This window comes from Salvelinus sp. IW2-2015, linkage group LG37, assembly GCF_002910315.2.
Source record: "Salvelinus sp. IW2-2015 linkage group LG37, ASM291031v2, whole genome shotgun sequence".
Taxonomy (NCBI): domain Eukaryota; kingdom Metazoa; phylum Chordata; class Actinopteri; order Salmoniformes; family Salmonidae; genus Salvelinus; species Salvelinus sp. IW2-2015.
This window is the reverse complement of record NC_036876.1, coordinates 1,253,128-1,268,688: the sequence shown is the minus strand read 5'-3', so window position 1 is coordinate 1,268,688 and position 15,561 is coordinate 1,253,128. Positions and strand designations below refer to the sequence as shown.

At 39.8% G+C, this 15,561-nt stretch overlaps 1 protein-coding gene across 2 annotated transcripts in view; it reads left to right on the top strand.

Annotated features, from left to right (window-relative positions):
* LOC111960035 (sterile alpha motif domain-containing protein 9-like) overlaps positions 1–14,188 on the top strand; it is a 38,986-nt gene extending 24,798 nt beyond the window's left edge. For both annotated transcript variants that reach the window (XM_070437825.1, XM_024134940.2), the window contains one exon: positions 13,346–14,188. In XM_070437825.1, coding sequence (XP_070293926.1) covers positions 13,346–13,608 — 263 coding nt within the window. In that variant the 3' untranslated portion in view covers positions 13,609–14,188. The remainder of the gene's footprint in view (positions 1–13,345) is intronic.
* Positions 14,189–15,561: the final 1,373 nt, after the last annotated feature.

Genomic DNA, 15,561 nt, shown 5'->3' with positions numbered 1-15,561 from the left:
CTGACAATCTGGATGGAAAATTACTGAGTATATGTCAAGAGAATTTTCAATCCCAATGATGTCAACTCAACCAGCACTTAAGCTTTGACCAATTCCCCCAAGGTTGTAAAGCTCGAGTTAATAGAAGAATTTAGAYAAAGTCTTAGTCTGCAATAGATCAATACTTTATTCAGAGAACGTTCTGAAGTCAAAAATGAGAACATTTTATAATTCCCATTTTATAATTCCCACACCCACACACACACACACACATCACACACACACACACACACACACACACACACACACACACACACACACACACCCACACACAACACGACACACACACACACACTACATCACACAACCACACACAATCACACACACGTATAAACTCCACCTCTCTTTAGGTGGCTGTATTTTTCCACCATACTACATAATCTCTCATTATCTTCTACAAGCCCTAGCCATTCCGAACAGTTACTCCCATCCTGAGTTGGGGAGTCCTCTTTCCTATTATTTTGTTTCGAGTTACACATGTCGACAGTTCAGTTGGGGCCTTGAAGTCTCAATCTACCCAGCATCATGTTGGCGAAATATTAACACAGAATGAATCTAGTTTAACTTCACTAGGGTAGGGGGCAAGCATTCGGGATTTTGGGATCGAAATGCATGCCCAAATTAACTGCCTGCTACTCCAGGCCCCATTGCTGAAAATAATCAATATTATTAGCTAATTGGACTAGAAAACACCGGACCGTTTTCAAAAACTTTTGAAATGATCTCTAGAGTACCTAAAATAACTCCATTGGCAGCGAAAAATCCTGAGAAAATGCACCAGAATGGAAATCTGAGTTAGTCTTTTCAATACTCTTGCCTATAACGAAATCACAGTCATGGGGCATATCGCACTTCCCAAGGCTTCCACTAGACGTCAACAGCTTTAAGAACCTTGTTTTGATGCTCTACTAGTAAGGTGGGCAAATGAAGGGGATTGAGTAGGTCTCTCCCCAAGTGCCACAACTGACCATGTGGCGTTCATGTGAGAGTTAGCTTGAGTTCCATTGCATGTTCTGAAGACAAAGGAATTCTCCGGTTGGAACATTAATTTGAAGATTATGTTAAAACATCCTAAAGAGTGATCTATACTTCGTTTGACATGTTTCCAAGGACTGTAACGTAACTTTTTGACTTTTCGTCTGCTCCTAGTGACACGCGTCATGAATTTGGGAATACTGGGCTAAACGCGCTAACAAAAATGGAGGTGTTGGACATAAATTATAACTTATCGAACAAATCAAACATTTATTGGTGGGAACTGGGATTCCTGGGAGTGCATTTCTGATGAAGATCATCAAAGGGTGAATAATTTACAATGCTATTTCTGAACTTCTGTTGACTCCAAACATGGAGGATATCTGTATGGCTTGGGTTTTGTGTCTGAGCGCTTGTACTCAGATTATTGACATGGTGTGCTTTTTCCGTAAAGTTTAAAAAAAATCTGACACATATTTCTAGCTTTTATGGCTGAAGTAGCAAGAAGTTTAATTTGGGCACGCTTTTCAATCCAAAAATCGAATGCTGCCCCTACCCTAGTGAAGTTAATGACTTTCATTGATAAGATAATAAACAACCTAGGGATGACAACACACTGCAACAAACTCTGACACACAGCACCAAGTATAACCAGGACCAAATTATAGAAAGACAAGAATTGTAGTTTTGAATTCCGTAAAGTCAGTGTGGAAAAGGTGATCAAATTATTGTTGTCTATCAACAATGACAACCACTGGGGTCTGAAATCTGGCTGAAATACTGAGTATATGTCAAGAGATTTCAATCCCAATGATGTCAACTCAACCCAGCACTTAAGCTTTGACCATTACCCCAGGTTGTAAAGCTCGAGTTAATAGAAGAATTTAGACAAAGTCTTAGTCTGCAATAGATCAATACTTATTCAGAGAACGTTCTAAGTCAAAAATGAGAACATTTTATAATTCCCCATTTTATAATTCCACACCCACCCACCCACCCACACACACACACACACACACACACAACACACACACACACACACACACACACACACCACACACACGACACACACACACACACACACACACAACACCACACACACACCAACACACACGAGTGCACACACACGACACACACCACACAAGCCACGCACACACCACACACACACACACACACGAAGCGGTACACACACCACAACACGAGAAACTCCACCTCTCTTTAGGTGGGCTGTAATTTTTCCAACAATACTAACACATTTAATCTCTCAATTAACTTCTACATAGCCTAGCCATTCCTAACAAGTTACTGCCACCACTACTGAGTTGGGAGTCCTCTTTCCTTTATTTTGTTTCGGAGTTATCAACATGTCGACAGTTCAAGTTGGCCTTGAAAGTCTCAAACTCTAGCCAGCTCAATGTTGCGAAATATTAACACACATGAATCTAGTCTTAACTTTGGGAAGGGGGCAGCATTTTCATTTTGGATGAAATGCTGCCCAAATTAAACTGCCTGCTACTCAGGCCCAGTTGCTAATATATGCATATTATTAGTAGATTTGGATAGCAAAACACTCGAAGTTTCTAAAACTGTTTGAATGATGTCTCAGATATAACTAACTCATATGGCAGGCAAAACCTGAGAAAAATGCACCAGGAAGTGGGAAATCTGAGGTTTGTGTTTTTTTCAACTCTTGCCTATCGAATACACAGTGTTTATGGGGTCATATTGCACTTCCTAAGGCTTCCACTAGACGTCAACAGTCTTTAGAACCTTGTTTGATGCTTCTACTGTGAAGTGGGGGCAAATGAGATGATTGAGTAAGGTCTCTCCCAGAGTGCCACAAGCTGACCATGGTCGCGTTCATGTGAGAGTTTAGCTTGGAGTTCCATTGCATTTCTGAAGACAAAGGATTCTCCGGTTGGAACATTATTGAAGATTTATGTTAAAAACATCTACAAGAGTGATTCTATATTCGTTTTGAACATGTTTCCAAGGACTGTAACGTAACTTTTTGACTTTTTCGTCTGCTCCTCGTGACCCGCGTCATGAATTTGGAATATGGGCTAAAACGCGCTAACAAAAAGGAGGTGTTTTGGACATAAATTATAACTTTATCGAACAAATCAAACATTTATTGTGGAACTGGGTTCCTGGAGTGCATTCTGATGAAGATCATAAAGGTAAGTGAATATTTACAATGCTATTTCTGACTTCTGTTGACTCCAAACATGGAGGATATCTGTATGGCTTGGTTTTGTTTGTCGAGCGCTGTACTCAGATTATTGCATGGTGTGCTTTTTCGGTAAAAGTTTAAAAAAATCTGACACATATTCTAGCTTTATGGCTGAGTAGCAAGAAGTTTAATTTGGGCACGCTTTTTATCCAAAAATCCGAATGCTGCCCCCTACCCTAGTGAAGTTAATGACTTTTCATTGATAAGATAAGAAAACCTAGGGATGACATAACTGCAACAAACTCTGACACTACACATCCAAGTATATCGGACCAAATTATGAAAGACCAAGAATTGTAGTTTTGAATTCCGTAAAGTCAGTGTGGAAAAGGTGATAAATTATTGTTGTCTTCAACAATGACAAGCCACTGGGTCTGACAATCTGGATGGAAAATTACTGAGTATATGTCAAAGAATTTTCAATCCCAATGATGTCAACTCAACAATCATTAAGCTTTGACCAATTCCCCAAGGTTGTAAAGCTCCGAGTTAATAGAAGAATTTAGACAAAGTCTTAGTCTGCAATAGATCAATACTTTATTCCAGAGAACGTTCTGAAGTCAAAAATGAGAACATTTTATAATTCCCATTTTATAATTCCCACACCACCCACCCACACCACACACACACACACACACCACACACACACACACAACACACCCCACACACACACACACACACACACACACACACAACACACACACACACACACCACACACACACACACACACACACACACACACACACACACACACACACACACACACACACACCGTAAGAAACTCCACCTCTCTTTAGGTGGGCTGTATTTTTCCACAATACTAACACATAATCTCTCTCTTATCTTCTACAAGCCTAGCCATTCCTAACAGTTACTCCCTACTGAGTTGGGGAGTCCTCTTTCCTTTATTTTGTTTCGGAGTTATCACATGTCGACAGTTCAGTTGGCCTTGAAAGTCTCAACTCTACCCAGCTCATGTTGGAATATAACACAATGATCTAGTCTTAACTTCACTAGGGTAGGGGGCAGCATTCGGATTTTGGATGAAATGCATGCCCAAATTAAAACTGCCTGCTCTCGGCCCAGTTGCTAAAAAGTATGCATATATTAGTAGATTTGATAGAAACACTCAAGTTTTCAAAACTGTTAATATAGTCGTCTGTGAGTATAACAAACTCATGTGGCAGGCGAAACCTGAAGAAAAATGCACCAGGAAGTGGGAATCGGTGAGGTGTCGTTTTTTCATACTCTTGGCCTATGCGAAATACACAGTGTCTATGGGGTCATATTGCACTTCCCATAAAGGCTCCCACTAACGTACAACAGTCTTTAAGACCTGTTTGATGCTTCTACGTGAAGCTGGGGGCAAATGAAGAGGGGATTGAGTAAGGTCTCTCCAAGGAGGTTGCCACAAGCTTGACCATGTGCGTTCATGGAGAGTTAGCTTGAAGTTCCCATTGCATTTCTGAAGACAAAGGAATTCCTCGGTTGGAACATTATTGAAGATTTATGTTAAAAACATCCTAAAGAAGGATTCTATACTTCGTGTTGAACATGTTTCCAAAGGAACTGTAACGTAACTTTTTGACTTTTCGTCTCTCCTAGTGACCACGCGTCATGAATTTAGGATACTGGGGCTAAACGCGCTAACAAAAAGGAGGTGGTTTGGACATAAATTATTAACTTTATCGAACACAAATCAAACCATTATTGGTGGAACTGGGCTTCCTGGGAGTGCATTCTGAATGAAGACATCAAAGGTAGTGAATATTACAATGCTATTTCTGACTTCTGTTGACTCAAACATGTGGAGGAATATCTGTATGGCTTGGTTTTGGGTCTGAGCGCTGTACTCAGATTTATTTGCATTGGTGTGCTTTTTCCCGGAAAGTTAAAAAAAAATCTGACACATATTCTAGCTTTATGCTGAGTAGCAAGAAGTTTAATTTGGGCAGCTTTTCATCCAAAAATCTGAATGCTGCCCCCTACCCTAGTGAAGTTAATGACTTTCATTGTAAGATAAGAAAACCTAGGGATGACATAACTGCAACAAACCTGACACTACACATCAGAGTATATCGGACCAAATTTATGAAAGACAAGAATTGTAGTTTTGATTCCGTAAAAGTCAGTGTGGAAAAGGTGATTCAAATTATTGTTGTCTTATCAACAATGACAAGCCACTGGGTCTGACAATCTGGATGGAAAATTACTGAGTATATGTCAAGAGAATTTTCAATCCAATGAATGTCAACTCAACCAGCACTTAAGCTTGACCAATTCCCCAAGGTTGTAAAGCTCGAGTTAATAGAAAATTTAGACAAAGTCTTAGTCTGCAATAGATCAATACTTTATTCAGAGAAACGTTCTGAAGTCAAAAATGAGAACATTTTATAATTCCCATTTTAATAATTCCCACATCCACCCACACACACACACACACACACCCACACACACACACACACACACACCCACACACACACACACCACACACACACAACACACACACACCACACACACACACACACACACACACAAAACCCACACACACACACACACACACACACCAACACCGTAGACACTCCACTCTCTTTAGGTGGGCTGTATTTTTCCACAATACTAACACATAATCTCTCATTATCTTTCTACAAGCCTAGCCATTCCTAACAGTTTACTCCCATACCTGAGTTGGGGAGTCCTCTTTTCCTATTATTTTTGTTTCGAGAGTTATCACATGTCGACAGTTCAGTTGGCCTTGAAAGTCTCAAACTCTACCCAGCTCATGTTGCGAAATATTAACACAATGATCTAGTTCTTAACTTCTGGGTAGGGGGCAGCATTCGATTTGGATGAAAGCTGCCCAGATATAAACTGCCTGCTACTCAGGCCAGTTGCTAAAATAATGCATATTATTAGTAGATTTGGATAGAAAACACTCGAAGTTTCTAAAACTGTTTGAATGATGTCTCAGATATAACATAACTCATATGGCAGGCAAAACCTGAGAAAAATGCACCAGGAAGTGGGAAATCTGAGGTTTGTGTTTTTCAACTCTTGGCCTATCGAATACACAGTTGTTATGGGTTCATATTGCATTTCCTAAGGCTTCACTAACGTCAACAGTCTTTAGAACCTTGTTTGATGCTTCTACTGTGAAGTGGGGGCAAATGAGAGGAGTTGAGTAAGGTCTCTCCCAGAGTGCCACGAGCTGACCATGCGCGTTCATGTGAGAGTTAGCTTGAGTTCCATTGCATTTCTGAAGACAAAGGAATTCTCCGGTTGGAACATTATTGAAGATTTATGTTAAAAACATCCTAAAGTGATTCTATACTTTGTTTGACATGTTTCCAAGGACTGTAACGTAACTTTTTGACTTTTCGTCTGCTCCTGTGACCCGCGTCATGAATTTGGAATACTGGGCTAAAGCGCTAACAAAAAGGAGGTGTTTGGACATAAATTATGAACTTTATCGAACAAATCAAACATTTATTGTGGAACTGGGTTCCTGGGAGTGCATTCTGATGAAGATCATCAAAGGTAAGTGAATATTTACAATGCTATTTCTGACTTCTGTTGACTCCAAAACATGGAGGATATCTGTATGGCTTGGTTTTGTGTTCGAGCGCTGTACTCAGATTATGCATGGTGTGCTTTTTCCGTAAAGTTTTTTTAAAATCTGACACATATTCTAGCTTTTATGGCTGAGTAGCAAGAAGTTTAATTTGGGCACGCTTTTATCCAAAAATCCGAATGCTGCCCCCTACCCTAGTGAAGTTAATGACTTTTCATTGATAAGATAAGAAAACCTAGGGATGACATAACTGCAACAAACTCTGACACTACACATCCAAGTATATCGGACCAAATTATGAAAGACAAGAATTGTAGTTTTGAATTCCGTAAAGTCAGTGTGGAAAAGGTGATAAAATTATTGTTGTCTATCAACAATGACAAGCCACTGGGGTCTGACAATCTGGATGGAAAATTACTGAGTATATGTCAAGAGAATTTTCAATCCCAATGATGTCAACTCAACACATCACTTAAGCTTTGACCAATTCCCCCGAGGTTGTAAAGCTCGAGTTAATAGAAGAATTTAGACAAAGTCTAGTCTGCAATAGATCAATACTTTATTCAGAGAACGTTCTGAAGTCAAAAATGAGAACATTTTATAATTCCCATTTTATAATTCCCACACCACACACACACACACACACACACACACACACACACACACACACACACACACACACACACCACACACAACACACACACACACACACACACACACAACACCACCACACACACACACACACACAACACACACACAAACACACACACACACACACACACACACACACACACCACACACACCAGTAGAAACTCCACCTCTCTTTAGGTGGGCTGTATTTTCCACAATACTAACACATAATCTCTCATTATCTTCTACAAGCCTAGCCATTCCTAACAGTTACTCCCCCTACCTGAGTTGGGGAGTCCTCTTTCCTGTTATTTTGTTTCGGAGTTATCACATGTCGACAGTTCAGTTGGCCTTGAAAGTCTCAACTCTACCCAGCTCATGTTGCGAAATATTAACACAATGATCTAGTCTTAACTTCACTAGGGTAGGGGGCAGCATTCTGAATTTTGGATGAAATGCATGCCCAAATTAAACTGCCTGCTTCTCGGGCCCAGAAGAACATGATATGCAATATAACTGGTAGGTTTGGATAGAAAACACTCTAAAGTTTCCAAAACTGTTAAAATAGTGTCTGTGAGTATAACAGAACTGATTTGGCAGGCGAAAACCTGGGGAAATCCATTCAGGAAGTAGTTTTTTTGTTGGTTTTGTAGTTTTCTATTCAATGCCATTACAGTATCCATTGACTTAGGACTCAAATTGCAGTTCCTATGCCTTCCACTAGATGTCAACAGTCTTTAGAAATAGTTTCAGGCTTGTATTCTGAAAAATGAGGGAATAAGAGCTTTCGGAATGACTGGACCCTAAAGTGTCGCAGAGCTTTTTCATGCGCACAACAGAGAGATAGCAATTCTTGTTTACCTTTTAAATTGACGACGTTATTGTTCGGTTGAAATATTATCGATTATTTAGGCTAAAAACGACCTGAGGATTGAATATAAACATCGTTTGACATGTTTCTATGAACTTTACGGATACAATTTGGATTTTTTGGGATTACTGAAGAAAACGCGCAAACAAAATGGAGGTTTTTGTATATAAAGAGACTTTATCGAACAAAAGGAACATTTATTGAGTAAATGAATGTCTGCTGAGTGCAACCATATGAAGATCATCAAAGGTAAGGGATTCATTTTATCTCTATTTCTGACTCTGACTCTGTTCTACTTGGCTGGTTATTGTTTGTAATGATTTGTCTAGTGGGCTATGTTCTCAAATAATTGTAAGGTATGCTTTCGCCGTAAAGCATTTTTTAAATCTGACACCGTGGTTGGATTCACAAGAAGTTAATCTTTAAACCTATGTAAAATATGTTTTGTTTTCTGAATTTTTATAATGAGTATTTCTGTATTTGAATTTGMCGCCCAGCAGTTTTACTGGCTGTTGAAGAGGTGGGAGAGGTTAACTTGTCTTACACACACATTATGGAATTATAGTCTTATAATTCTAATACATTTCACACAATTATATGATTTCAGGGTGGAATACTTTAATCATTACTTTAAACATATAAATTCCTTTATCAGTARAATAGCCGACGATATTGCCACTCCTATRTGCCACATCTTCAATTTAAGCCTACRAGAGAGCGTGTGCCCTCAGGCCTGGAGGGKAGCTAAAGTCATTCCGCTACCCAAGAATAGTAAAGCCCCCTTRAKTGGCTCAAATAGCTGACCAATCAGCCTGTTACCAACCCTTAGTAAACTTCTGGYAAAAATGGTGTTTGACCAGAMAAAATGCTATTTCACAGTAAACAAATTGATAACAGAATTTCAGCATGCTTATAGGGAAGGACACTCAACAAGCACAGCACTTACACAAATGACCGATGATTGGCTGAGAGAAATTGATGATACAATGATTGTGGGGGCTGTTTTGTTAGACTTCAGTGCAGCTTCTGACATTATCGATAATAGTCTGCTGCTGGAAAAACGTATGTGTTTTAACATTTTTACTAACAACATGCCACTGACTTTGAGTAAAGCCAGAGAGTCGATGTATGCGGATGACTCAACACTATACACGTCAGCTACTACAGCAACTGAAATGACTGCAACACTCAACAAAGCACTGCAGTCAGTTTCAGAGTAGGTGGCAAGGAATAAGTTAGCCCTAAATATTTCTAAAAACTAAAAGCATTGTATTTGGAACAAGAACATTTCACTAAACGCTAAGAACCTCAAACATCTAAATAATGTAATAAAGGAAGGTGGATTGAGCAAGTTGGATATTGGATGACTAAACTGCTTGGAGTAACCATAGATTGTAAACTGTCATGGTCAAAACATATTGATGCAGAGTAGTGCTAAGATGGGGAGAAGATCTGTCTTATAATAAAGCAACGCTCTGCCTTCTTAAGAAAACTATTCACATAATATCCAAATCAAACTTTATTTGTTCACATGCGCCATACAACAAGTAAATATAAATTAATTAATGAAGATAGAAATATATGCAAGGCAGGTCCTACAGGCCCTAGTTTGTCGCACCTTGACTACTGTTCAGTCAGTCGTGTGGCTGGTGTCAACAAAAGGACTTTAGGAAAATTGCAATTGGCTCAGAACAGGGCAGCACAGGCTGGCCCTTGGATGTAACAAGGAGCTATATATAATATGTCATATCTCCCTGGCTAAAGTGGAGGAGAGATTGACTTCATCACTACTTTTATTTATGAGAGTATTGACATGTTCAATTCACCAAGCTGTCTTTTCTAAACTACTGGCACACAGCTCAACACCCATGCATATCCCACTAGAAATGCCACAGAGAGGTCTTCACAGTCCACAAGTAAAGAACATACTATGAGAGGCACACAGTACTACATAGAGCCATGACTACATGGAACTCTATTCCACATTCAAGTAACTGACGCCAGCAGTAAAGTTAGTTTTTAAAAAACAGATAAAAAACACCTGATGGAACAGCGGGGACTGTGAAGCACAACACAAACATTGGCACAGACACACACACAACACACACACACACACACACACAACACACACACACACACACACACACACACACACACACACACACACACACACACACACACACACACACACACACACACACACACACACACACACACACACACGATAAACATAGCACTATACATACACATGGATTTAGTACTGCAGATATGTGGTGGTGGAGTAGGGGCCTGAGGGCACACAGAGTGGTTGTGAATGTATTGTAATGTTTTTAAAAATTGTATAAACTGCCTTAATTTGCTGGACCCAGGAAGAGTATGGAATCCATAAATAAATACAATACAAAATGGGAGAGCATAATATAAAGGACATTCTAAAGCTACTTAATGAGAACTTGGGCCATACCGTGCACCTAACCGGTGGGGTTCCGAGGGGTGCCCCCACCCAGGCAGTGGCAGTGCTGGCTGCAGTAACCCATGGGGCGGGGGTCACACTCTGACATTCAGAGAGGGGGAATATTATTGTGGCCCTGGTGGCACAAAATAATCAAAGYTCTGACTGCACAGAGATGCTTGGGGAAATGGTCACAACGGGGACCAGCATGTTTGTGTTTCAGGGGAAGGGGGTGAGTATGATCTCCATCACCTAGGAGATCAGATGCCTGTTTTTGCTAAATGTTGCTTACCTTCTCAAACAGCTGCAACTGTATATGCATTCAAAAATCAAGCCCTTTCTTGAGTTGGGCTCTGGGATGGAATAACTGTTGAGCATCTGAGTTTATGATTGTTTGTGGGGGAAAGGGGTTGAGTGTGTATGAGTTGTCTGTCTGTGTGTGTGTATACATCCCACAACTGTTGCAAGGGACTAAAGATGTTTGGGACAATATAGGATGAATCACAATAATTGTTTGCTATAATAATAATTGCTTGCAAAAATTAAATTTTTGTAAATGGCAATCCTGGTTAGAGGTAACAATCCCTTGCATGAACTGCCTACATTATTAGGAATTGTATTTGTTAATTGTGGTAATTAAGATAATATATACAGTACCAGTCAAAAGTTTGGACACACCTACTAATTCAAGTTTTTTTTCTTGATTTTTACAATTTGCTACACTGTAGAATAATAGTGAAGACATCTAAACTATGAAATAACACATATGGAATCATGTAGTACACAAAAAAGTGTGAAACAAATTCATCAAAGTAGCCACCCTTTGCCTCGATGAAAGCTTTTCACACTCTTGGCATTCTCTCAACCATCTTCACCTTGAATAATTTTCCAACAGTCTTGAAGGAGTTCCCACATGTGCTGAGCACTTGTTGGCTGCTTTTCTTTCACTCTGCGGTCCAACTCCCAAACCATCTAGTTTGGGCTGAGGTTGGGTGATTGTGGAGGCCAGGTCATCTGATGCAGCACTCTATCACTCTCGTAAATAAATCACTGACAGTGTCACCAGCAAAGCACCCCCACACCATCACACCTCCTCCATGCTTCACAGTGGGAACCGCACATGCAGACATCACACATTCATCAGATTTGGACATCAGACCAAAGGACAGATTTCCACCGGTCTAATGTCCATTGCTCGTGTTTCATGGCCCAAGCAAGTCTCCTCTTCTTATTGGTGTCATTTAGTAGTGGTTTCTTCGCAGCAATTCAACCACGAAGGCCTGATTCAKGCAGTCTCCTCTGAACAGTTGTTGTTGAGATGTGTCTGTTGAACTCTGTGAAGCATTTATTTGGGCTGCAATCTGAGGTGCAGTTACCTCTKATTAACTTATCCTGTGCAGCAGAGGTAACTCTGGGTTTTCCTTTCCTGTGGCGGTCCTCATGAGAGCCAGTTTCATCATAGTGCTTGATGGTTTTTGCGACGGCACTTGAAGAAACTTTCAAAGTTCCTGAAATTTTCCGGATTGACTGACCTATATGTCTTAAAGTATTGATGGACTGTCGTTTCTATTTGTTTATTTGTGCTGTTCTTGCATAATACAGACTTCGTCTTTTACCAAATAGGGCTATCTTTTGTATACCACCCCTATCTTGTCACAACACAACTGAAGGTACACCTGTTAATTGATATGCATTCCAGGTGACTACAGTACCTCATGAAGATGGTTGAGAGAATGCCAAAAGTGTGCAAAGCTGTTATCAAGGCAAAGGGTYGCTACTTTGAACAATAAGAAATATATTTTGATTTGTTTTTACACTTTTTGGTTACTATATGTTTCCATYTGTGTTATTTCATAGTTTCAATGTCTTCACTGTTATTCTACAATGTAGAAAATAGTKAAACTAAAGAAAAACCCTGTAATGAGTAGTTTTGTCCAAACTTTGACCGGTACTGTATGWGAATATATTTACAAAAAATATATGTGGGMGATTGAAAATGATGCAGACAATTACATTGACTYCAATCTATCTGCAACATAAAAAGCTGATCTACCAACCCCCKAAAAATAATCTGTTGGACAACATTTTCCAGGTTCTAATAATCATAATCATTTGGTTATTATGTGCTAAAAGAGAAAGTATTTCCTTGTTACTGAAGCCAATTGTCAAGTATAGTTTCACCAGGTCATCAAACTGCATYCATTTCAARGGTGGCGTGGACAGCAACAGGGAGCCAGAGAGACYTGCGGTTAACCAGATACACTAGTTTAATCTTGAAATACTAAGTGTGACTTTATATTCAAAATGTTGACTTTATTCTCGAAATAAAATGTCTAGTTTATTCTCTAAATATTGCCACTTTTTTAAAGTACCATCATGCAAGAAAAATCTAAAATACAAGTACCACCACCGTTTGCCATTTATTTTTTTCTCTTGAAATGGCTCTAATAATCTTCCGTAGCATCCAAGCTTCAGCACAATTTATCATGGTTTTAATTTCGATTTTAGTGTATTACATGTGTGAATTTCATTGTGTTTAAATGCAATTGTCCTGCAACCAATCTTTGCCTCAGACCTGCACTTTGTGGACCTCCACCGGACAGACCTTATCCAGAGAGTGTGCCTGGTGAAGCCCATATTGGATKAAATCCTGGKCAAYAGAGTTATCAKTGATGAGGGCTACAGTACAGTAATGGCCAAACGCACCACACAGGACCAGATGAGGGAACTGTACATGGGACCTCTGAGGGCAAGTGGCATCAGAGCAAAACATATTTTCTATGAGATCCTGAAGGAGCTGGAGCCACTGCTAATCAAAGAGCTGGAGGGTGAATAAGGAGCTAGAATGGTGAATGGGGGGCATTTTAAGTTTGTTTTAGGGGAAAAGGGCATAAATGATGGCAGTTATGCTTTGTTTTATTACTTTGTGTTTACAAGAAAACACAACATAAGAGGAGTATAGCATCATTCTTTTATCATTCTTATTTTTCTACATGTAAATATTAGTAGCCAGCAGAACAGTAATGCAGTGTTTTAGCCTAGAGGCTTTGTCAAAGATATAACATTTGATAACAGTTGGGTTGGAATTGAATTTCCTCTGAAAATATAACATTTGCTCAACCGGTTCACCTAGACGCTCTGGATTACTTACAGACAAGAAAATATATTAAGGAAATATATTATGAACATAGAAAAATATATAATATAACGATGATGCAAACAATGAAATTATTTCATTTGGGCTATTTTATAAATGACAAGTTAGTGAGGGTAAGGAATACCAGTGATGTAAATAAATATATGAAGATAAAACTTCGTAAAGCTTAATGTACCTGCCTAATGAAACATTTTAGTGATGAATGATTTGTGACATCATTTTCACAACACGAGTATTAGAATATGTATTGGAATAAATACCTACCAACAGATGTGTATTTTGTACTGATTTAAATGATTTTGTCATTGTGCTAAAATAAATATAAATTCTAGCCCATGTGGCTCAGTTGGTAGAGCATGGTGCTTGCAACAGCAAGCTCGTGGGTTCAATTCCTACAGGGGAACAGTACAAAAAAAGCATTAAGTACAAAAAGGTTGTGCACTCACTGTGAGTCACTCTGGATAAGAGTGTCTGCTTAATGATTAAAATGTAAATATTTATATTTGCTAAAGTATTCAATGTTTTGAGTGATCGGCAAAAATGTCAAGCATCCAATACAGATAAAAACCTGTTACTTCTCAATAAGATATACACTACATGTATGTGGACACCTGCTCGTCAACCATCTCATTCCAAAATCATGGGCATTAATATGGAGTTGGTCCCCCCTTTGCTGCTATAACAGCCTCCACTCTTCTGGGAAGGCTTTCTACTAGAGGTTGGAACATTACTGCTGGGACTTGCTTCCATTCAGCCACAAGAGCATTAGTGAGGTCGGCTATGATGTTGGGTGATTAGGCCTGGCTTGCAGTCGGCGTCCCAAATTATCCCTAAGGTGTTCGATGGGGTTCAGGTCAGGGCTATGTGCAGGCCAGTCAAGTTCTTCCACACTGATCTTGACAAACTATTTCTGTATGGACTTCACTTTGTGCACAGGGGAATTGTCATACTGAACCAGGAAAGGGCCTTCCCCAAACTGTTGCCACAGAGTTGTAAGCACAGAATCATCAAGAATGTTATTGTATGCTGTAGCGTTAAGATGTCCTTTCAATGGTACTAAGGGAACTAGCCAGAACCATGAAAAACAGCCCTAGACCATTATTCATCCTCCACGGAACTATACAGTTGGCACTATGCATTGGGGCAGGTAGCATTTTCCTGGCATCCGTCAAACCCAGATTCGTTCGACGGACTGCCAGATGGTTAGATGGAGAAGCGTTCACTCCAGAGAATGCGTTTCCACTGCTCCAGAGTCCAATGGCGATGAGCTTTAAACCACTCCAGCCAACGCTTGGCATTGCACATGGTGATCTTTGGCTTGTGTACTGTTGCTCGGCCATGGAAACCCATTTCATGAAGCTCCCGAAGAACAGTTCTTGTGCTGACTTTCCATTCTGTGAGCTTGTGTGGCCTACCACTTCGCGGCTGATCCGTTGTTGCTCCTATGTTTCCACTTCACAATAACAGCACTTACAGTTGACCGGGGCAGCGCTAGCACTACATAAATTTTACAAACTGACGGTGCCACGTTGAAAGTCACTGAGCGTTTCAATAAGGCCATTCTACCGCCAATGTTTCCTATGGAGATTGCACGGCATTGTGCTCCATTTTATATAATCCAGCTATGGGTGT